This window comes from Mauremys mutica, chromosome 5, assembly GCF_020497125.1.
Source record: "Mauremys mutica isolate MM-2020 ecotype Southern chromosome 5, ASM2049712v1, whole genome shotgun sequence".
Taxonomy (NCBI): Eukaryota; Metazoa; Chordata; order Testudines; family Geoemydidae; genus Mauremys; species Mauremys mutica.
The window spans coordinates 59,427,568-59,451,784 of record NC_059076.1 but is presented as its reverse complement, the minus strand read 5'-3'; the positions used below and the strand labels follow the sequence as shown (position 1 = coordinate 59,451,784).

The 24,217-nt window shown below is 45.8% G+C and overlaps 1 protein-coding gene and 1 long non-coding RNA gene across 4 annotated transcripts in view; one reads left to right on the top strand and one right to left on the bottom strand.

Annotated features, from left to right (window-relative positions):
- Nucleotides 1-3,611: 3,611 nt before the first annotated feature.
- Nucleotides 3,612-5,102, bottom strand: POU4F2 (POU class 4 homeobox 2). Of its 2 annotated transcripts, XM_045019612.1 has the most exons (3): nt 5,009-5,096; nt 4,864-4,912; nt 3,612-4,551 (listed from the first exon to the last, which is right to left on the bottom strand). In XM_045019612.1, exons 1-3 carry the CDS (start codon nt 5,094-5,096, stop codon nt 3,612-3,614), a joined length of 1,077 nt encoding a protein of 358 aa, XP_044875547.1. The 2 variants fall into 2 exon arrangements, with proteins under 2 accessions (XP_044875547.1, XP_044875546.1); XM_045019611.1 differs by having other exon boundaries at nt 3,612-4,553; nt 4,872-5,102.
- Nucleotides 5,103-13,376: 8,274 nt separating this feature from the next.
- LOC123371727 overlaps nt 13,377-24,217 on the top strand; it is a 48,375-nt gene continuing 37,534 nt past the window's right edge. The window contains exons 1-3 of one of the 2 annotated variants that reach the window (XR_006579924.1): nt 13,377-13,426; nt 14,457-14,546; nt 15,217-15,305. This is a non-coding gene — a long non-coding RNA (uncharacterized LOC123371727). Of the gene's footprint in view, nt 13,427-14,456; nt 14,547-15,216; nt 15,306-24,217 lie in introns of those variants that run through there. The other variant, XR_006579923.1, reaches the window with a different exon arrangement.

Below are 24,217 nucleotides of genomic sequence, written 5' to 3'. Positions count from 1 at the left end.
TCTATTCTATCTATTCACCATGACTTTAAATCATAAAACCCTCAAAGAACAGAACGCAAAAAGATTTACTAGCGGGCTGGAAAAGAAACGGCAAATTCTGAGGGGAAAATGTTGCTATTGTAACTGGCTGGAGTGAGTTTAACAATATGTGCTATTAGCCCTTGACTATATCAATTCCCTGTGCAGCTCTCTATCCTAATCGATACTCTGCCATATCTGTAAAGCAGGAACAATTATTTATTCAAAAGATTAATTGGTTTTCTTGTTATATTTAGCTGCCTCCCCTGACTGCATGTTCTGTACTTTTTAAAAAAATGTTATTTGTAAGAAGATTTCATATGGCGATTCCCATAATCCCCCTCCCCTCCCCATTAACGCTACATGGAAGGATTTGTCTAGAGTGAAGTAATATTTCGTTTAATTTGCTGAGTCCTAAAGCAAGAAGCTTCCCCTCCCCCCAATTCATCTCTCTCTCTCTCTCTCTCTCTCTCTCTCTCTGCAGCAGGATTTCTCGGATGCCTGGGCTGGAGGAGGCAGCCACTGGCAAGGCTGGAGGGCCGGACAGAGCCAATCTGTCCTTGGTGCTGAAAGCAAAGCCGGGGTGAGGCAGAAGCAGTGCCACCATAACATAAAGGTGAGTGGGGAAGAGAGAGGGTTTGTATTTCAGCGCTCTCCGCTTTTACACTAAGATTTTTTATGAACAAACTGCCCCCCCGCACACACACACACACATACAGCGAGAGCGAGTAATGGCCTGGCACTGGCGAGGAGACTTTCTTTTACCATCGCTGTTGGTTTGGTGCGTCTTTTTCTCAGTTTTAGCAAAATAACAGCCCATAATCCCCATTTCCTACATTTGAAACGCGAAACGCCATGGCTATAGCCCCATCATCACCATTTATTCAAATTACTCTACATCAAAGAGTGCAACTCCATGGGCAATCATGTTGTCAATCCCTACCTCTGTCTGACACATGAAGAATAGGCATGACACAGACCTGTCCAAGGGCTAAATTAGTTCTCTGTAGCACAAGACAGCCTCGTTCTGGAGGTGATTTAAATATCACCTTCGGAATTATCTTTTCATCACGTCACCTTTTAATTTGTCCCGCTAAACAACAAACGCTCTTGGTCCAGGGCAATCCGTGGCGGCCTCTCAAGTGGGGAAAGGGCTTAACTACATCTAGATCCTGTCCTTTCGCCCTGCTAGTCCCTCGTGCATTTTAAAATTCTTATGCAAGTCCCCATGGCAGATGTTATCGGCATGAAGCTGAGCACACAAGGTTGCGTTTAAACGCATTTCACCATGCCAGTCCATACTATTAATTTTAAAGTATATCTATTACTTCGTTGACTGTTCCTATTGCCTTTGTGACTTGTAATATCGATCTGTACTAGCCAATAAGCAAGTGGCATAATGGCGCCACATTTTAATCTTCTCCTCGGACTTCTTTGGTCCAGGATAAATGCCACCGGAAACGCTGGTCGGTAAGTAGGCAGACCCTTCCTCCTCCGTGTGTGTGTGTGTGCTGGGCACTGCGGCTCTGGCACTGAGCTCCTGGGACCCAGCCTGCCCTCGTCATCACTCCCAGAGCCCAGCTAAGAAGACAGGCTAATTGAATAGCCATCTCCAGGCCTCCCCAGCTTCCTTTCCACCATCCTTGCTTAGTAAATTTTACTGTGCAGTTAGCAAACTATTGATCTGGCTATAGCTGGCCACACAGAAGCTCTGTGGTGCTGCCTGGGAAGGAACAGTCAGCACATCCTTGGCGACCAACGGTATGTATAAAGGTGTGTGTTTTACCGTCTGACAGGGTAGGCAAACACAGGAACACAGTCGGCTCACGGGTAAACCCCTCCCGCCTCCAAAAAATCAGGTAATGAGTTCACTTTCCGTTTGATAAATACCAGATCAGACATATAAAGATAATCCAGCAACCACCCAGCCTGAAAGGAGGAGCTGGCAGGAGCTGTAAACCATTAAAAAAGTCGAAATAGTCTTCCCACTTCAACTTTAAAATATGAGATGTGGAAGCAATTTAAATTCAGTAGTAGACTTTTAATGAAAAAAAACAGCAACAATACTTTCCCAATAAAACGTTAAAATCTTTTTTAATGAAAGACAATTCAACAACATTTTTAAATAACTTAATACATTACTGTAATAAATAAACCTCCTATTAACAAAAACAACAAAACTGTATCATATACAGAACTTAAGATTTCAAGTAGTCTCAAATAGAACAGCAATACAGCGAAATCTGTAAGAATATATCTATGTGTGCGTCAATTCGAATGAAATATTTACAATACATATAGGTACCACAGTTCAAGTACCTTTCATTTTTCCTCAAAAGAATTGTACCAAATAATGTGAATTTACAAGAGTGCACTCTCTCTCTCTCCTCTCTAAATTAAATTTGGCTTTTCTACAAACAAACCTCCAAAAAGATTCCCCTCAATGTAAAAGTATTGCAATTAAAGGAAATAAAAAGTTATCAGGTCTGAACATAGTTGTGATATAGCTTAAAAATCTAGAAGGACAAATATTGTGATGAAAACAAACCCTGAAACAACAAAACGCCACACTGTCACCTATTCAGCCACTTCTTTTCTCGCTTTAGAAGTGTGTGGTGGGGGCAATACGGGAATCCCCATTAAATATGTAACGCAGTAAACAAATACCTCGGACAGTGAATCAATCTACACAGATAATGTAGGATATCTATTATAGAGTGCCAACGCTTACAAATAAGAATACTGGCCAGAGAAATATTTTAGTTTCAGGCGACAATTTACAGATGGCCAAAAGGGATATTTTTATAAGAAGGGAAAAGCTTAAGATAATAAATTCTACCAACACAAAGTATTTGATTTGCACTATCCATACCTTTTTTTTACTTTTATTAAGACTTAGATTAAAGAGGTGTAATTAATTAGAATGAGCACAGAATGAAGTTGCTGGAGAGATAAAATTAATAATTTACAAGGGGTTGTTTGGCAGTAATCTAATAATAGCTTTTAAAGATCAGTGAACACAGCGGGATCAATTCTTTTCCTAAGCATAATAACGTCAGCGAAGGAAAGGATAATAACCACAGTAAAAATATATATATATATTTATAATACGTAGTGTAAATGCAGAAAAACCTGCCATCTTTTTTTTTAAATCAAAATACTTTTGAGATGTCTCTCTCGCGGTATAAGCCTCAACTCTAGATTAAAGTTTCAGTTTCGAGTCAATTTATTTTCTGAAAAATAGTTGCAAAGTGTACTTTTAAATTTGAACACGGGTGATGTCTTTAATAATAAAAACAAATCTTACTTGATACGTCTTCGGTCCTTTAAAAAAGAATTTCTTATCTGCCTTCATAAAGTTAGTCTCTGTTTTATACTATCATTCTGAACAAGCAGCGGTTCTCTCCAAGGGGAACTTTCCTAAACTTGACAATTTACTTCTTGTTTGACAGTCTCTGTGTGTTTCTCTTCTCTGTCCGTCTTTCTGTCTGTCTCTCTGTGTTTGTCTCTCTATCTCACTATAGAGAAATATTAAAGTGTGTCTTGTTGCCGATTTTTTATTTTTATTTTTTTAAAAAAAGCTCCCACAGACTTTAAATCCCAGCGGAATATTTCATTCGTTTCTGTTTCTGTCTCTGATTACAGAACCAGACCCGGACCACGTTCTTCTTGAGGTCCAGTTTCTCTGCGATGGCCGCTATTTTTTCCGAGGAAGGACGTGGCTGGATGGCAAAATAGGCTTCCAAGGACCTCTTCTCAGGTGCAGCGATAGAGGTGCGCTTTCTCTTCTTCTCTGCTCCGTTGAAGAGCTCTGGTTTGGTGAGCTTCTCCCGGTGAGATTTCTCTGCTTCTTCTAGCCAGGCTTGCAGGATGGGTTTGAGGGCGATCATGTTATTGTGGGACAAGGTAAGAGACTCAAACCTGCAGATGGTGCTTTGGCTCAGTGAGCCTACCCCTGGGATCTTCAAGTTGGCCAGGGCAGATCCCACATCTGCCTGGGTCACTCCGAGCTTGATCCTCCTCTGCTTGAACCTCTCCGCAAAAGCTTCTAAATCCCGGGGGTCTGCGTCCACATCGCTCATGCATCCCATGTGAGAAGGCAGCCCGTGGGCATGGGCCATGCTTAGAGCCGCCTGGTGCATAGGGTTCATACTGGCCATGTGAGGAGCATGGGCTGGCGTGGAGACCACCGAACCGTCGGGTCCGGTCATGGCCCCCAGCGCCAGCCCTGGAGTGATGTGGTCTAAAAGCTCCCCTTCCAAAGCCTGGTGAGGCTGGTGGTGGTGGTGGTGATGGTGGTGGTGGTGGTGGTGAGTGCCGGACAGGGCCGACGGGTGGGAAACGGGCACCGACGAGGAGGAGGCAGCAGAGGTGCAAGGGATGGTGTTCATGGTGTGGTAAGTAGCGTCCGGCTTGAAGGGGCTGTGATGAGGCGGGTGATGATGGTGGCTCTTGGTCTGGGAAACTATATCCACCGCCGCCAGGGCTTCAGCGCGGGCCAGCAAACTCTCATCCAGACCGCCGAATATATTGCTCTGCAATTGCAAATAGAAGGCAGACATTACTGTCAACAGGGGATCGCCCTCCCTCCGCATCCGCACGCCTCTGGGCCATTAACACATCCCCAGCATGGCAAAAGAGAGAGCGAGAGAGACACACGCACAACACGAGGCACATGCAACATCCCAGGTCATAAAAATTAATATGAAAGGCAAGCGCCACTGAATGCAAAAGGCGGGAGAGAGCCGGGGGGTGCTGGGTGATTTGCTGGGCAGACATGAAAGAAACAGCGTGCAGATCAAGGAGGCCGTGGGCATGTGCCTTAAAGCGGGGCTGCTGCAGGACGTGCCTACCGGGGGGGTTGGGAGGCAGGCTCGCCTCATCGCCTCCGAGCTGCTGCTGGTGCTGGTGCTGCTCCTGCCGGCCCCGCTGCTGGTGCTGCTGGGGGAGCTGGCCGAGGGGGCGGCGGCGGCGGAGGTGCAGGGGGAGGCGGTGTGCAGCGCCGAGTACTTGGGCTCGTGCAGGCTGCCGCTGCCGTGGGGCATGCTGAAGGGCTGCTTGCTGTTCAGAGACATCATCATCATCCTCGCCGGCGGTGGGGGGCCTGCCCAGCCCACAGCGGAGACGAGGGAGGAGGCGGGAAGTTGAGGCTGCCGCCGCCGCAGCCGCCCCGAGATGGAAGGTGGCGCGGGTACGCGAGAGGCTTTTCTCGCTCTCCTCCCTCAGCCCCCGGTGCAGCCTCCGCCGCCTCCTCTCCGGCGGCAGCCGGTCCGCAGACTGCCCCTCCAGCCGCCTGGCTGCTCCGCCCTGCCCCTGCCTAACCCCCTGCTCCGCTTCCCGCCCGGGCGCCGGGTCCCTCTCTGCCTCCTGGCTCGCCCCCGCCCAGCCCTCCGAGCGCCTCTCCCCGGGAGTCCCCCTCGCCTGCCCTCCCGCCTGCCCACCCCGCGGGAAACTCCCTGCTGCAGCCCCCCGGCTCGGCCCCTTCTCCGGGGCGCCGAGCCACAAACCAGCCCCAGCGGAGCGTGTCCCTCTCTCCTCCCTAGTCTGCGCCTGGCCCTCGCCCGGCTCCGAGCCCCCTTCCCCGCGCGGCTGGAGGAGCCGGGAGTCCGGCGCCCTATTGTTCTGGTGCTGCCTCTGCTCCGGCTGCCGCGCACCTTGGCCCGGCAGGTGCCTTGTGCGGAAGAGACATCACTGGAACTGGGCTGTGAGGCTTTCTCTCTCCCTCTGTTTCTCGCCGCTCTTCGCCCATTGGATGGAGGCGAGACCGGGGCGAGGTGGACGCATGCGTCCTGCGAGTATGTGGGGGGAAATATTTAAGTGGTGGGGGGAGGTTGGGGAGCGGGGGAGCGGGGAGGGGAGGGTGAGCGAAAAGGTATGGGGGGGCGGGTAAGGATGGAGAGACAGCGCGCGTATGGGCGTGTATATGGCGTGTGCGTTTGTGGGATGTGTATATGGCGCGCGAGAGAGTATCTGGGTGTGAGGTGGGGGGGCTGTATCTGAGCGTGTGTAAGTACAGAGTGTGTGTGTGTGGAGGGGGTGCATGGAGTGTCTGCACAGACAGTGTGTGTTTGTATGTAGTGTCTGAATGGGATGTATGTACGGAGTGTGTATACGTGTACATGGGGCGTGTGGGTGTGTGGGGGAAGAGCCGTGGGGTGTTGGGGTACCTTCTGTAGAGGGGAAGCTATGTGGAGATACCTGATATAGGGGAGCTGGGTGTGAGGGTACCTGCTATGGGGGGGCGCTGTGTGTGGGAATACTTGTGGGTGGATGGAAGGGCTGTGGGGGTACCTGCTATAGGTGGGGGAAGGTGTTGGGGGAATACCTGATGTGGGGGAGAGCTGTGTGGAGGGTACCTGATGTGGGGGGGGGGGCTGTGTGATGGGATACTTGTGGATGGAAGGGCTGTGGGGGGTACCTGCTATAGGTGGGGGAGCTGTACCTGATGTGGGGGGAGCTGTGTATGGGGGTATCTGCTATAGGTGGGGGGAGCTGTGTATGGGGTATCTGATGTGGGGGCTGTGTGTGAGGGTATCTGCTATAGGTGGGGGAAGTGTGTGTGAGGGTATCTGCTATAGGTGGGGGAAGTGTGGGTGAGGATATCTGGTGTAGGTGGGGATACTTGTTGTGGGTGTGGAAGGTGTGTAGGGAGTGTTCCCCTCTCTGGTGTGGATCCATCTGAAAACCTTTCCGTTACAATTATTCTTCTTCATTAGCCACAATAAAGGAGGGAGGGGTGCCCAGGGAGCCTGCACTGCGCAGATGCAGTAGGAAGACACCCTCACCCCCACCCAGACAGGCTGGCACAAGCTCCACTTATCTTCATTTCCACCGCCGCTTGTTCCTATTTTTATCCTGTCACGCAGGCACTTTGGCAGCACTTTGTGCCCAGCCGCTTCTCTCTGAAGCGGACACACTTTTATTCCCTGCAAACAAGGTGCTGCCTCCTCCCCCGCCGCGCTCCTCAGACCTTTGTCTGTAGCACTTCCACCGTCTCTTTAGCTTTAGCCGAGCGCGCTGGGCGCCTGAGAGGATGCAGGAGCCGGTGCTGGGGAGGAGCTGGGGTTGGAGGGAGAGGTGCTGGAGCTGGTTCCGGAGTATCAGGGAGCTGGTGCATGAGAGTCTGGTGTTGGAGGAAGCCAGTGCAGGGGGGAGCTGGTGCCAGAGCATGGGGGAGCATTGAGGAGCTGGGGTTGGTGGTGTTGGAGGTAGCAGGTGCTGGAGCTGGTATTGGAGGGAGCGGATGCAGGAGCCGGGTAGAGCATGTGGCGAGCTGGTGCCGGAGTTCCCACCCTGCTTTCCCATATGTTGTTGCAGCCCTTTATCATGAGGCTCAATAAGGGCCCCATGCTGCTCCCTCTGGAGACACCAGGACTTTTAGGACTGATATCACATTGGAGCAGGATCTGGCCCTACATTTCCAAAACAAGCAGTGAGGAGCATCTCATCCCTCCGTCTGCACCTTCCCTCTGCTGCCCGACTCCTCCAGATACCACCAGGAGACATTGGGTACTTCCCATTGTATCAAACTGGGATTTGGGATTAAAAACCACCCACCTACTCATCTGTACTGCCAACTTCATGTTTACCTCCCTTTTAAAATAAATAAAAAGTCCCTTTTATTTATTGTGGACGGGTTTATTTCAATGCATTTTTGTTTGCACCAGGAGATTCAAATAAGTGCTTAGGTGTTTAATTTCTCACCTAAACAGTAGACTTGGTAATTTTAAAGGAAATCAAAAAAATTACACTGTATCAGCTCTCACTGTCGCCAGCTCAGAGAAATGAAATAAATCAAAGTTAAAAGCTTGAGTATCATTTAATTATGGCGCGAATAGCGCTTGGAAAGAAGTAGAACAACATCTCTAAACAAATTATAGCCGGGCCAGGAAGGAATTATTAGATTGAAATTTCATTTAGGCTCGGGAGACACAGCGCTTCAATATGTAATCTGTTATGCCTCATCTGATTTGTATGCTTAATTCAGCTTGACGAATTTATTAGTTTTCATAATAGTAAAAAAATTGAGCAGCACTATGGGCTAATGCATTGTGTGTACTATAAATTGTATGTCACCGTTGAAAGGCTGAAGTCTATAGAAATCTTTTATTAATGACAACATAGGAAGGAGAATTTTCTTGCAAGCCTTTAAGGAGTTCATGCCAAACCTCAGTGCTTAGTGTCTCAGCAGGCTATTAACATATCGTCATACTAATTAGGCTACTTCATGAGTGATATAATTTCAAACTTTAAATTATGTTCTAATTAACAAGGGTTGTCCAATTTGCTTAATCTTCAAAAGGCTTTCGGTTTGTCTAATTAGTCGAAACTATTGAGCATCTCAAATGCCTAATAAAATCCATAGATAATATGTTTGTACTTTCATTGTATAGTGTGTAAAGTTTACAAGAAAGAACTGAAGGCCAGTGACGGGAAATAGGTGGCAAAAACGTTCATTCACGAGTCATTACATTTGATTTCGACATCCTTGTGTTACAGCTTCAAACTCCCAAACAATAATCACATATTACATCTTATTTTGGCTTTGCTGTGCGTTTTAAGAGGGAAACAAAAATAAAGGGCAAATATCTTACTTCCCAAAATGCTTAGATTTAAAGTAAAAAGTAATCCAACATTACCAGAGCAAGGACTTTAATTCAACACGCTTAACTGAACTTTGATCCTAACAATCTTTTAAAAACATAAATTTAACCTCCCTGCTTTCAGTTTAATTACTTGAAATAGTTGTTTTAATGTAGGCTGTCACATGGGAGAATTGAGAATGCATATAGTTAATATGAATTAATTTTGATTTTAATAGCAACTGACAACTGATCTCCAAATGCTAAACACTTATCACCACTTCATATGGTAAGTATGGTATTCTAATATAGCCATGAAATAAAGTGAACACTGGTGAAACAACTAAGGAAACTTTGTTTGGCGCTATGTTGATTGATCAAAATTATTTAAACCCATCAGTCCCCGAGGCAGGCCGAAAAGATATCACTACATTTGTGTTTTTAGTTTAGAGCCATCTTCAGCTTTCACTTATTTACAGGCAACACTCTTCTCTATAACAATGTATTTTTCAAGTTGTCATTAAATGTGTTTATCTTTGTATACTAATTCCCACGTATGCTGCAGTCTTCACTACCTCATCGGAAAACAGTTATGCTTTTAATTAATTAATTAATTAATTAATTAAAAATATATCAGGTTATACAATTCCAATTCTTCCTTTACCTCTCCAGTACGACAACCGAAAAGCAGTGCATAGAACTGACACTCACGTTAACAAAATGCAACCCTTCCCTGCAGTTTGCAATCTCCTGCTAATTACAGAAGTGTCCAGAATACCAAGATATGCAGAAGGGGAAGGATATCAGTTAATATTCACTCTCTTTCTTCTGAACTGGTGTCACTGTCTTGAACAATAGCTCTGAAGCAAGGATACCAGTACCTCTAGAAAGGGGAAATAACAGAAAGTTTAGTGGGAACGCTGGAGGCGAATGTTAGAGTCTAACTGGGCGAGCACCCCATACCTACCTGCAATGACTGCAATATTAACTACTATTAACTATTAGATTAATAATTAATAAAAATGACGATAATGACCTCAATAAGCATACAACAAATTCATAAACTCACAAAAGAAGTGGATGGCATGGGGCCAAACCAAAGGCCTGGTCACCCTAGGTGATCCTGGACATGCCGGACTCTTTGTCTGACTATAAATTCTGTAGCTGTCCTCAGCCAGATGCAGACATATAAAATGTACCCGTTCCAAGTAATGACAAAGCTGCCGGTGAAAGTGCAAGACTGCACTCGCAAGCCTTCAAACGCCATTAGTCTTTCAGCAGGCTTTGCACACAAATGGACTGCCTAAATAAAATTAGAGTCCCCTTTCATATCCTGACCCACGCAGACATCTGGGGAGAAATCTCTGTCGCCTCTCATGGATCCATGTTCTGATTTATGATTAAAATTTAAAGCAATGCATTCATATTTTACTGAACCTAATGCGTTGTATGAATTTTTAATCCATTAAGATGCAGTATATACTTTAAGGAAACTCTACTCTTGTTTTAAGCACAGAACAGAGTTGGCTATAACTACCGTATTTATTTATTGAAAATGCATCTGTTCGCTCTGCTTTATAGTAATGTTCACACTTTTTTGTTTTTACCCTTCAATTTTATTTGTATTCTTTTCGTATGGAGACAAGCTCAGTGCTCACACCTTGCTAACCAATACGGTCTAAGGTGATCTGGTAAAATAAACACATTGGTTCCGTTCCCTGAATGCTGAGCGCTAAGAGGAGTGCTCTGGTATAATTTCAAAGGGACGACAGTTCACATGGAAGCGAGTAAGAGAAACTAAGAATGACAAAAGCTTTCTTCAGGACCGTGGACAGAGCAGATCGGTTGGCGCACTTTTCTTCCCTGCTAGCCTGGAAAGTAGAAAATAAACGCAAGACCCTTCAGCACAGATGGAATAGCCCCACACAGTGAAGAGCAATCAATGAAGGCTTCTCCAATATACCTCAGGCAAATGCTGTGTCCAGTTCATGCTGAGGTCAGAATATGCTCCCAAGCTGTTGTCAGGGAAGGAGATTCTCCCAGATCGATTTATTCCCATTGTAGGTTCCATGGGGCAGATATTCGGACTCAGCACCTACAAACAGCATATAGTTTGTTGAAAATTTAAATAAACGTGATTATTTCTGTATAGTCCATTTACCTTATTTGCATAAAATACAGGAATAATTGTATAACAGTCACAGAGGCCATTTATATATAGGAACACAATTAAAGAAACAATTCCCTGCCCGGTTTTGGGGTGACTCATTGAATGCTCACTTACACGGGCGTATATCAGCGAAGTTACACCTCTGTAAAACCGGAGCGAGAGGAGAGGAGGCTCATGAATTGTATTCCCTGATCCTTGGAGCATGTCTCTAATGCTTAAACATCAAACGGCAACCCTTTGGCCTTCTGCTTATGTATTCAGAGACAAGCTGCCCCTCAGTCAGTGTCTGGGGTTAATATAACCTGAAAACACTGCAGCCTGCAAGCCGTTTCAGTGAACCTGTCTAGTCCTAATTAACAGCGAAGATCTGGCCCTGTGAGAATGTGGTGATGCTGTGGGTACGTGGCGAAGCTTTCCCCTGTGCTGTACAGAGATAGGCAGCATCCTTTCCTCTTCTGGGAAGGGGGTTAGGGTCTCCGCAGCCCTTAAGAAAGGAATGAATCTCTCCGCGCTACGCGCTGGGCTGGGGGGTGGGGGAGAGATCTCTAATAAAACACCAAAGCCCTCCCTCCACGTTGTGTCTGTTCCAGGGTCTGTTCCCCTCCAGAGGTAGGGTGATTCTGCCTTTATAACTCTCTCGTGCGCCCAGGGGTCTGTATTAAGAGCTGGAGCTCAACCCCGCTCAACCATACGATCTGTCTTCCTGCAAGCAGGAGAAGAAGGTGGCTCCTGCGTGTGTCAGACTAGTCTGGTCTCCCGCTGGCATCTTTGGGCGGTGATGCCCTGGCAAGCCTCAGCCTTGCCCCCGCAGAACTGACATTTCACATTGGACAAGCGCCCCCTTCGGGGCCCCCCTCCCCGGCATCTCACCAACGCCCCCGAAAGCGAAACTATCCAGAAAGGGATTTGGCGATTTATACTTTGGGACGAAACTCTCGTTTCAGTGTCCTTAAACTGAGCCCCAGAGAGTGACGTTCAGTCCGCCAGCCCTGCTCTCCTACCTCTCCCGCACTGCACTTCCTGAGGTCTCCCTCTCTCTAAGCCCCCGGCAGCGGTTGTTTGGCAGCCAACTCCTGACTTCCCCAGAGCCGGCGTGTTTACCCTTTTTGAAAGTTAAGTCAAGTCACGAAATCAAACTTAACGCACGGAACAATCAATGGAGACTTTTGCAATCCATGGCGCCTTGTGCTTCCTGGCACTAAAATAAATGCAAGAAATCGAAACGTAATTACTTGAAAGAAATCCCTCTGCATAATTTATCCAGTCATTTTTAGTAGAATTTGTACTGAATGCATGCATTTAACTCTGTACCTGTGTCTCCCCCCAACACACACACACACACAGAGTCCAATAGTTGTATTTGCATTGCTGATTATTATACTGAGTCCTACTCTCTTTATTTGCAACTGTAATCTTTGTGAATCTGCTCTTGTTCTGCTCTCTTTTAAGTGTGTGTGTGTGTTTACCGTTTTTGCATTTATTTGTAAGCCTGTGTTGGCTGATTACCCGTACTGAACACGGGGTCTAAGTACATACCAGAATGGAATATTTCTCATGGAAATTTTGCACTATCAAAAAGTGGCATTCACCTGGTGGTGGAAACATTGATTAAAAGAAGGGTGCCCCCCATACACACACACGTTTTGCTTTTTGTTGTTTTTTGGTTCTCTTCGGAGAGGAGTAACTTTCTATACTGGAGTTATTCAGTACAGTATCTAATGTGGTTAACGGTGCTTCTCAGTGGTAAGGATGCTACAGGTGTTATGTACAGTATTTCTCTCTCTCTTTCTCTTCCCCCCCACCCATGGTCTCTGTGTTACTTTTCTTAAAAGAGCACTGTGCAACGATTTTCTGATCAGAAGCACCTGGAAGGACAACTCCAGTCCCACAAACTTAATAGAAAGTGCCACCAAAGTAAGTAGATATAACAAACTTTATCATAGATATAACATAGCATAGGACTTTATCACAGAACTCAAAGTAATGTTATGAAAGAATGAAAAATACATTTGGGAGCTGCCTGAAAACTGAAGTACTTTTTTATTTAACTTACATTAACAGAAATGTAATGTAAAAGTGAAGGGATCTAACAAAATCATTAATAATTTAAAAATAATTACAGATAGCCTATCCTTACTATTCACAACCACTCAACACTTTAGACAAAGAAGGCTGAATATTCTTAGTGTGAAAAGCATGTGAGCTGACTGCTAATCAGAAACTAAGCAAGAACTGAATGTTGGCAGATTTATACTGGCTCTCCTCAATGTATGTTTTTTAGATTTTCATCTATACATATTGTGACAGACCCAGACCAGTGGGGTACAGGAGTCTGGTCGAAGGCAAATATACTGGCCACTGAATGAACAATTTTCTGTTCCCTGAGTGACCAGAGCAGGGGCTGCTCTAGAGCAATCAGGAACCTGCTAGAACCAATTAAGACAGGCAAGCTAATCAAGACACCTGGAGCCAATTAAGAACTTTCTAGAATCGATTATGGCAGGCAGGCTAATCAGGACACCTGGTTTAAAAAGGACCTCCCATCAGTTAGTAGGGGTGTGTGTGTGTGTAAGGAGCAGGGAGTGAGAAGGGGTGCTGCTGGAGAAGTGAAGAGTTCAGGCTTCAGGAGGAAGATTCTGCACTGAGGATAAAGAAGGTGCCTGGGGAAGGCCATGGGGAAGTAGCCCAGGGAGTTGTAGCTGTCACACAGCTGATACAGGGAACATTGTAGACAGCTGCTATCCACAGGGCCCTGGGCTGGAGTCCAGTGTAGAGGGTGGGCCTGGGTTGCCCCATCCCCTTAATTCCTGATTGGACACAAGAGGAGTTGACCTGGCCTGTGAGAAACATCAGAAGGGAAGGTCTAAATTGGAAAAGGGATCTGGCCTGTTCCCAACCCACTAGGTGGGACACAGAGACTGTGGGGATTGTACTCAGTTTCCCCCATGCTGGCTAGTGATGAGGTTAGCTGAGTGCATGGCAGGTTTGAGCCACTAGCAAAAGTGGCCAAACTGAGAGCTGCCATGAATTTCTGAGGCAAGCAAATCTGCCAGTGAGTGCAGGATCCACCAAGGCAGAGGAGGAACTTTGTCACAACATGCAGAATGTAAAGTCTCCAGATTTACTTCCTGGGGTGGAAGGTGGGAGCTAGTAGGTTGGGTGTTTGTCCCTGTGTGGAGGATGGATTCTGGTCTGTAGAGAGGAAAAAGAGAAGTTTCTCTGGCTTACATTAGTCTTGCCTCAGCCTGCTTGATCTGTTATATTTAATGTAGGCCCCAATCCTGCATGAACCTGTGCTTCTGTTAAGTTCTGTTGATCTCAGTGCAGTTCTGGGCAGGCCAGGAACTGTACCATTATCCTTGCAAGGTCTTTTCTTTCTGCATTGCTGTTTAGCACTAGACAAACCAATACTTACTCTATTTTGTTTCTTTATTTAATGGCTTTTCATATCAATCCATTCAGTGGCTTCTCATACATTATCTGCTTTAACTTTTTAAAAAAATCTCGGTGTGAGGGTTTTTAAATTCACCCATTTTTATTTTTGTTTCTATTGTATTTTTATTTCTCACAGATCCTTAAAAGTAACAAAAGCCCACTTGTTTGGTTGTGTTTATGTTAGTTGTTGTTTACAGAGATACCTGGTAACTAGACACTGTATGAAAGCAAACTTCACTTCTATTTTTCAGAGATAAAGACAAGATTACAAAAGGAGACATTCACAGACATAAACCTACTATTAATGATGAAAAGGAAATGTACATGAGCCCATACAAAAGGTAAGAAATTTGATCAGGCTTCAGGAGGAAGATCCTGCACTGAGGATAAAGAAGGTGCTGGGGAAGGCCATGGGGAAGACCCACTTTATATAAAACAGGACATAGGGCAAGGGAGGAATGTTTATCTTCTGCCTCAGAAAAAGAGTTTCTGGTCTTTCATGGATCATTTAACATAAATATTAAAAATCAAAGTGTAGATCTTGTTATGACTCCATTCCTGCTGATTTTAAATATAAAGGGGCCTGATTCTCATCTCCCCTTCTTCTTGCATATGTACCATCACAGATCATATTCCACACACATTTATATAGTAAGCATGAAATTCCACTCAATTTGCTTATATAGATCTGTGCAAAGCCAATAGAACATTGAGAGTGCATCTAATTAGTGGACATTTTCCACTCAGATCACACACACACATACAGTATTCCTATGCAATGTAAATATAACAAAAGGCAGGGCTTATGCACAAGATATTTTTTAGCTATTATAGTTCAGAAAAATATATATATAATTTGCCACTGGATCATTCAAAGGCATGACTGTATCCTAGAGACTATATCACTGCCAAAGTTCAAATATCTACCACTTTTTTAGCTAGAGCTTTTCAAAAGAAGGTTGCACAATTTTTTTACAATAGTAAAATTGTATTTTTTTTCACTCTCTTCAGTCTTGATATTGGCTGCACTGTTTTCCTACAAACTCCCCCAAAACAACATTCCATGGCTGAGGAGAACCTGCCAAATTTCAGCCAAAAAGGTAAAAGTTTGAGGAAGTTGTATATATTTGGAAAAAAAAAAGGACCCTCTAGAATGAAAGCACTACAACTGTAATAATACTTACTATCACAAATAGATTACTGCAATTTTTTTAACTACAATCCTACAGGGAAAGCCCGAATGAAAGATTTGCATTTGTATCTGACTCCATTTGAAAGACTTAAAAACACCATTCAGTCAGACAATTTCCTATTGGTTACTGTAGTGAGGTGGATTGGCGGCCCAGAGTGGGAGGAGCCTCTCATTGAACCCTGGTGGATGGAGCCACACCATGCTCAACCCTCCCACTGGAAGTTAGTGGGTGGGACCGGGAAGTATAAAAGGCATGCCAGAGAACTCAGTTGGGAGGCAGCCACTAGAGGAGCCAGACACCTCCTGTGAGCTCCCAAGCTGGGAGGCTGCTGCAGACCCTGAGGGAGCTGAGGACTGGCCAGGACCACCAGGCCCATTTATGGACCTGAGCATGGAGGAGCTGCAAACACTGACAGAGGCCTTCTTCCCAGATGACCAAGATGACCCTCTACAGAGTCAAGTATACCTGAGGGGGAGTTGGAAAGTGGCCCGGGGTATCCAACCCCTGTCTGGCTGCAACGCTGACAGCAAGTGAGTCAGCATGTTGTGGTCAGGATCCCTGGTGACCCAGTGGCAGACTGTTCTGCCACTGCTAGGGCCCTAGGCTGGGATGCAGTAGAGTGGGTGGGCCAGAGGTCCCCCCCTGCCACCTCAACCCATGGGTGGCAGTCTCCTCCTCTCTTAGGCAAGAAGTCAGCGTTTGTTGGCCCTCCACTAGAGCTAGGAGCCCTGACTGTTTGCTGCCCAGCCTGTGTGCAGGCCTGAGCCAGAGACTCTTTGCTGCCCCACCCTGACCAGGGGCTAGGGCTCCGTAACTCTTTGTTTGGCTCTGATCACAGGCCTGAGCCCATGTCTTCCGTCACCCTGCTGATTTCCCCATGTCAGGTGACCCCTGGAAAGGTGGTGAGGCGAATTGGCTGCCCACAGACCTGGAGAGGGAGGAGCCACTCCCCCCACGGACTACAGTTACACATCTGAGTAGTAGAATCATAGAATGTCAGGGTTGGAAGGGACCTCAGGTCATCTAGTCCAACCCCCTGCTCAAAGCAGGACCAATCCCCAGACAGATTTTTGCCCCAGATCCCTAAATGGCCCCCTCAAGGATTGAACTCACAACCCTGGGTTTAGCAGGCCAATGCTAACTGTCAGCTGAATGTCTTACCTAGTCTTCTTTAAATCACCTACAAGTCTTCTAAGGTCAGATACTCCACCTTAAATTCTCTTTGTGCTTCCCTCATGATACAAAGGAGATGTAAAACTGCCTCCTGGTGGCAGTTTAAGATTCCCTTAGTATAATACCTACATAAATACCTCCTGACCTAGACCATATTGATGTGAACAGTGTTGTGGGGTGGGCTTAGTGCAGAAAGGGGGGCAAGGACTGAATGTGATGTGCTTTGGTGGTCCTGGATGGCAGAATAACAATTTGGGGCCATTATCTATTAATGCAAATTAAAGCAGTCGTAAGGTTAGCCTCAGGTGCAAGTTAGTGTATCAGCAAACCCCAGAATCAGGGGGAAGGAAAAATGGTATTAAGCCACTTAGTCTCCCTTCTCAGGGGTGTCAGCTATTGTCCTTTGTGATATCTACCATCACAAACATTGGAGACAAGTGGATCTGAATGGAGAAACTTTGGAACATAACTATTCATCTACTGCTAATGTTAAGTGTGGAGGTCCCTCGGATGCAAATCATGCCAAATTTAGAATGTCTCTCTTAATGGTCATTACTTTTTTTTCTTTTAATTTGTAAATGTCATTATTGAGTTCTTGTTTGCTTGCTTCAGGGCTCAGACTGGAAGGAATGAGAGATACAGGGCACTACAGCATACCCCCACCTTTCCCAAAACACCATCTTCTGCTCTAAAAATTCAGTTTTCATTTTTTTAATGATAATCACAACTCAGATGCCCAAAGATGAAAATTTAAAATTAAATGTCAACATTATCAACTATTTCACTGCTGATCACGCATATAATAAAGAAGGGTTAGTATCATATTATGAATCTATACTATGTACTGCAAATCACAATTCAAGTACACTATCATGAAAAGAGATGATATTGTCTAGAGGTTAAATCACAGAACAGCAAGTCAGGTGATCTGGTTTCTGTCCTAGGCTCTGCTGCATACTTCCTTTGTGATGTTGGGCAAGTTAATTTACTTTATTAAGGCTTCCTGTTCTTCAGCATCCACAATTCATGGTAAAATCACTGACAACTGCAGGTGCTCCACACTAGAGGTGATCAGAATTTTTTTCAATGGAAATTTTTGAGGTTTTGGTGAAAAACTTTTGATTTTTCACCAATGAACAAAAGTGTCTAATTTTCTTTTTTGGCCCAAAACTTCCAGTCTAGCAGAGAATATTTTGATTTAGAAATTTTGCCATAATGCCTTATGGGCATTTTAGTTTGGATGATGCTTACCATACCTTCATTCTTCTCTGAGGGCCAAGCTTACTAGCAGGACTACATATCCCATGATGCACCATGGTCTCCCACTTTGCTGAGTCACCATGCTGCATTGTGGGAGTAGATGGTCATGGAGTATCACAGAAGATGTAGTCCAGCTAGGGAATACAGTCCACTGAAATAGAGGTTTTTCAGGTGTTCTCTTTTTTAATAAAAATTCAAAATTTCCCAGATATTTTGCAGACATTTTTGCAAAAAGCTTCATTGTGTTGAAAACCTAGTTTACTATTTAAAAAAATAGTGTCTTACTTTTTTAACCAGCCCTATTTTACACTTCTTGGTATTCAACTGGCAACTTGAGTGTCCAGCAATTCTCAGGACGAGACCTTGTTTCCCCAGGGGCCTGTTACTGATCCCATTAAAGCTAATGGAAGGTTTGCCATTGACTTCAATGGGAGGAGTCTCAGACCCTAATATCTAAAGTTATTTGAGATTCTTGAATGAAAAAAAGCACTATAATAGGGTGATATATTTATTATTATTTATTATATTTTATTCACAAAATTACTGACCTGGAAGTAATTACAAATTATTATTTATTTTGTTGATCTGGCTGTCACGTGCACACTAAGACACCAGTCCTGCAAGGAGATGCATGCTGAAGGACTTCTCATTGCAGGATTGGGACCTATAAGCACAAATCTGATCTCAAATAAATAGGCTCATGCTCCTTTAAAATGAATCTTCAGAGTATGCTGTCTTGTTCCTTTAAAATAGATGTTTGTATGTGTGCACCAGTAAAGTTCCCCCCCATATATGGTGATAGGCACCGGCATATTTGAAATTTAAAGCTAATCAAAGAAAATATGAGTTTTTATGTAGAAAACCAGTGAGAGATACCTTCTACCTTTTGGATACAAAAGTCAAATCAAAGCAAATCACTGCATGCAATGAGTGTGTGCAGATCTCCTCATATGTTCTACTCATTCTTTTTCTGAATGAAATATTAAGGTTTGAAGAATGTTAAAGTAATGAAATCAAAGCAGGAAATAACTAAGTCATGCCAACATTCCATAACAGAAAAAGCTGAAGGTTGTTAGTATATAGGCCTGTTGTTAGCCTGAGACAGAATGTTGGGTTTGACTTTTGATACTCTTGCATCCTTACTAATGTGTGAACAAAGACGCAGTGTGTTGCATTTCCCACAACCAGATGGGGCTTTTATACAATAAGAAAAGATAAGGAATAGAGCTAAAATCTTGCTGGGTATAGTGGGAGTGTAATATATGAGCGTACACTTGAAGACTGTCTGACTCCATCTCAAGGCAAGGTCAAACAATAAGTCGCAAGGGGGAGGTATAAAAATACTAAAAATCAAAGAAAAGTCTGGCCTTGGCCAGTACATAACCTCATTCCTTACCCATCCCATGGGATACAAAAGATGTGGTACCAAGCCCGCAGACTCAAGACTCTCCAAATAGAACATTACCATAAATTGTAAGGGTTAGCACAAGGGGTGTGCACTGCAGATATATTTGGGCCTGCTAAAAAGGAGGTGGTGGGAACAGGGACACTGAGAAAAAGGCTCTGTGCCATCAGAGCTATGGATATGCTTTCTTGAAACTAACCCCAATAAACATCTCATTGCCTGCACTTCGGACTTCCGGCCTTCTGCTTTCTATCTATGTGACGAGACCCAGGGGAGGGGTGAAGGGAAAGCCCTTAACAGGCATTATACCTTATTACAATTATATTATGTGTTTATAACATTGTTTTGGAAAGCAAACGCCTGATGCAGACAAATCTGTATCTTGAAGTCAGTCATGTAATAGAGTCAATGGGAGTTTTACCTATAGGCTCAGGTATGATGAAATGGTTCAATGATTAAAACAGAAAACAAAAAAATCCAGTCCAGATAACAAATCAGAAAAACAGAAACGCAAAAGGAAATAATAAAAGGGAGACCAAAGATGAACTGATGGTTCTGTTTGTTAGCCAGCTGACACACATAGCAAACTCATTCTGGAAAAAAAAGATTTGCATGGAGGCCCTGATTCAGAAAAGCACTTAAGGACATTTAAGTTTACATGCTGTGTTTGAACAAAGATGGATGCAAGCATATGCTTGTTGAATCAGGACCAAAGGGATTTGTCATTGAAGGTATGTCTAGACTAGATTATGCTTTTAATTTGAGTTAGTTTGAATATCCTATTTCAAACATCACTTAGCTCCAAAATCTTTTTTAAAGGTTAACATGAATTTAAAGTGTTAACCTTTAATCTGGTAGGAGTTGATCCTATAGACTGCCTTGATATAGCTAACTTGAATAAATAAAATCCTTTTTCCCCCTAGTCTAGGCTAGGAAGAGCTACCACATGTGCACTTATTAAACATCTTAGGCCTGGTCCACACTAGGACTTTAATTCAAATTTAGCAGCGTTAATTCGAATTAACCGTGTACCCGTTCACACCAGGAAGCCATTTAATTCGACCTAGAGGGCTCTTTAGTTCGAATTCGGTACTCCACCCCGACAAGGGGAGTAGCGCTAAATTCGACATGGCTATGTCGAATTAGGCTAGCTGTGGATGGAAATCGAACTTACTAGCTCTGGGAGCTATCCCACACTGCACCACTCTGTGGACACTCTGGACAGCAGTCCGAGCTTGGATGCTCTGACCAGCCACACAGGAAAAGTCCTGGGAAAATTTGAATTCCTTTTCCTGTCTGGACAGTTAGAATCTCATTTCGTGGTTGGACATCGGGGCGAGCTCAGCAGCACCGGCAGCGATGCCGAGCTCTCCAGCAGAGGAGTTCATGTAATCTCTGAATAGAAAGAGGGACCCAGCATAGACTGACCGGGAAGTCTTGGATCTGATCGGTGTGTGGGGCGAGGAGTCTGTGGTTTCGGAGCTGCGCTCCAAAAAACGGAATGCAAAGACCTACGAGAAGGTCTCCAAAGCCATGAGAGACAGAGGATACAGCCGGGATGCAACGCAGCGCCGCGTGAAAATCAAGGACCCCAGACAAGGCTACCAAAAAAATCAAAGCGGCAAACGGACGCTACGGAGCCTGCCACCACTGCCCGCCAGTGACCATGGACTCTGACGATGGGACAGTGTCGACGGCCAGTTCCTCGGCGATGTTCGCGGACGGGGAAGATGAGGAAGGGTTTGTGGAGGACGAGGCAGGCGACAGCGCTTACAACGCTGGTTTCCCCGACAGCCAGGATCTCTTCATCACCGTCACAGAGATCCCCTACCAACTGTCCCCGGCCATTAACCCGGATCCTGAATCAGGGGAAGGAGCAGTCGGTAAGTGCTTTAACCATGTAAACTTTTATTCTTAATATAACAGGAATCTGAAGTATGTGAAAAGGTGGTCTCTCTATATATGGGGATAGAACAGAAATCCTCCTGGGAGCTCTCCACGAAGCTCTCCTGGAGGTAATCGAAAAGCCTCCGCAGGAGGTTCCTGGGGAGAGCTGCCTTACTGGGTGCTCCGTGGTAGCACACTTTTCCGCGCCAGGCTTTCATGAGGTACTCAGGGAGCATTGCCTCCCCGAGCACGGCTGCATAGGGCCCTGGTTTGTGCTGGCTTTCACGCAGCATGCGCTCTCTATCTCCTTCAGTGACCGTCCTCAGGGTGATCTCGCTCGGAGACTCCTGCATCTAATTAGGGGAATTACTGTAATGTTACGCCTGGTCCAAAGTATTTTTAAAAAATCTCCGGACAGACGGCATAGCAGAGACTCAGCACGCTGCTGCGTGACGAGCGTAACGGAAAGCCAAAGAATCAAATGGACGCTCATGGAGGGAGGGGGGACTGAGGACGCAAGGTATCCCACAGTTCCTGCTGTCTCCGAAAAGGATTTGCATTCTTGGCTGAGCTCCAAATGCTTCTAGGGTCAAAAACAGTGTCCGCGGTGGGTCAGGGCATAGCTCGGCAATTTATGCAGCCCCCACCCACCCCCAGAAGTGAAAGGGAAAACAATCCTCTGTTGACTCTTTTACATGTCACCCTATCTTTACTGAATGCTGCAGACATACGCGATGGTGCAGCACTCAACACCAACATCCTTGCTCCCCCCACGCTATGGATGGCTGATGGTACAATAAGACTGATATCCATCGTCATCATCAGCCTATTGGCACATGGGGCAGTGCAAAAGGACTGGTAACCATGCAGACTAGCATCCGTTAGGTCGATCAAGGGCGCCTGGCCCTAATTTTTCCTGGTAGATGGTGCAGTATGGCTGGTAACCGTCTTCATCATAGCAACAGGGGGCTGAGCTTCATCAGCCCCCACCCTTCATGTGTAAAGAAAAGATTCAATTGCCCCTGGACTAGCAGCAGGATGCTGGGCTCCTCTCCTCCACACTCCTTAATGTCCTATCTGGACTATCATAGCAACTGGAGGCTGCCTTCCACTCATTTCTCACTAACAAGTCACTGTGTCTTATTCCTGCATTCTTTATTACTTCATCACACAAGTGGGGGGACAATGCTATGGTAGCCCAGGAAGGCTGGGGGAAGAATGGAATGAACAGGTGGGGTTGTTGCAGGAGCACCCCCTGTGAATAGCATACAGCTCATAATCTATGCAGGATCTGACACAGAGCAGCTGTGCTCTCTGGTTCTATGATACAGTGGTTCTCTAGTACACTTGCCCATATTCTAGGCAGGACTGATTCTATTTTTAGATACCAAAAAGGAGGGATTGACTCAGGGAGTCATTCCCAATTTTGGCTTTTGCGCCCCTGGCTAAGAGCAGCCAGGGGCACTTATGACAGCAGCAAATGGTGCAGTGCAAAAGGACTGGTAACCATGCCCATCTTATTACCAATTTATGGTATGGTAGATGGTACAGTATGGCTGGTAACCATCTCTGCTGTCATGCAAAAGCAAAAGCATGCTGCTGTGTAGCGCTGCTGGACCGCCTCTGTCAGCGGCATCTAGTACACATACGGTGACAGGCACAAAAGGCAAAACAGGCTCCATGGTTTCCACGCTGTGGCATCTGCCAGGGCAATCCAGGGAAAACGGGCTTGAAATGATTGTCTTCTGTAGCTTTCCCGGAGGAAGGGATGACTGACGACATTTACCCAGAACCACCCACAAAAATGGTTTTTGCTCCATCAGGCACTGGGATCTCAACCCAGAATTCACAGAGACAGACTAGACTGTGTTCATTGTTCACAAAAAATTATCTTTGCAAGGAATTCACTCCCTTTTTCCCATCACACAGCTTTGACTGTCTCCAGACCTGCCACAGCATCCCCCTCACAGAGGCTGGCAAAGATTAGGCGGCGAAAGAAAAAGACACGGGACGAGATGTTTGCTGAACTTATGGGGCGCTCCCGAGACGAGGCGGACCAGCAGAGCCAGTGGAGGGAGACCCTCTCTCTGTACCAGCGCTCACACAGCGAACGGGAGGAGAGGTGGCGTGAGGAAGACAAGCAGGCGACTCAAACGCTGCTTGGACTAATGAGGGAGCAAACGGACATGCTCCTGCGCCTTGTGCATGTTCTGCAGGACCTCAGGCAGGAGGACAGAGCCCCCCTGCAGTGTATCTGCAACCGCCCTCCCCCGCCACAAAGTCCCATTCCCCCCTCACCCAAAATAACCAGAAGGAGGGGCGCCAGAGGCCGTGAAAACTGTCACTGCACTCCAGCAGAGTGCTCAAGTACCCAAAAGCTCTCATACCCTACATTTTGAGAAGTCCTTTCCTTCCCGCCTCACCCAAGCCCCCATCCCAGTTTCATCCCCTAACTGTCTAGTTGATAATAAATACTTTTTTGTTAATTACTGTTTCCATCATGTTCTTTTAGAGGAGACTGTGTTTGAAGGGGGGGAAGGGGGTTGGTAATTTGACAGGACAATCACCTTTACCAGGGTACAGACATGGGGGCAGGATCAGCAGCAGGTCACACACACACTGCAGTCAGTACGCACCCTGGTCGGTATGGGAGGTGGTTTGCAGGTTCTGTGTGGGTAGGGGGGGCGGGTACGTGACTTTGTAGCGGGGGAGGGGGGTTACAGATCTCATGCAACGGTCCCTGTCCTGGACCACAGAGTCATGCAGCAGAGGAATCTGTATCCGTCCTCCCCCGCCAAAAGGCCACATAGCCCCTGCACACAGAGTCCCAAAAAGGAGGGATGGCAGGCTCCATTGAACCATCCAGTCCGGCACTGCAGACCGCTCTGGGAGCAGGAGCCTGTCATTCCTCGAGTTTACAGGCGGTCTTTATATCAATGCACACCCTACCCAGCACAGTCCGTGTCCCAGTTTCAACCCTGTAACGCAAAGTCATCAATAAAGAAACCTTTGTAAAGTTACAGTGGAACATGTATTTTATTTTTAAACGTGTGTTGGAAGTTGGGGAAGCGGGGTGGGCGGGGTATGTAACTGC

Excerpts from the sequence above, each read along its gene's own strand:
- POU4F2 (XM_045019611.1), bottom strand. The coding sequence starts at position 5,102 with ATGATGATGATGTCTCTGAACAGCAAGCAGCCCTTCAGCATGCCCCAC. Across the intron at positions 4,554-4,871 it reads CCTGCCTCCCAACCCCCCCG|AGCAATATATTCGGCGGTCT; the intron begins GTAGGCACGTCC and ends TTGCAATTGCAG.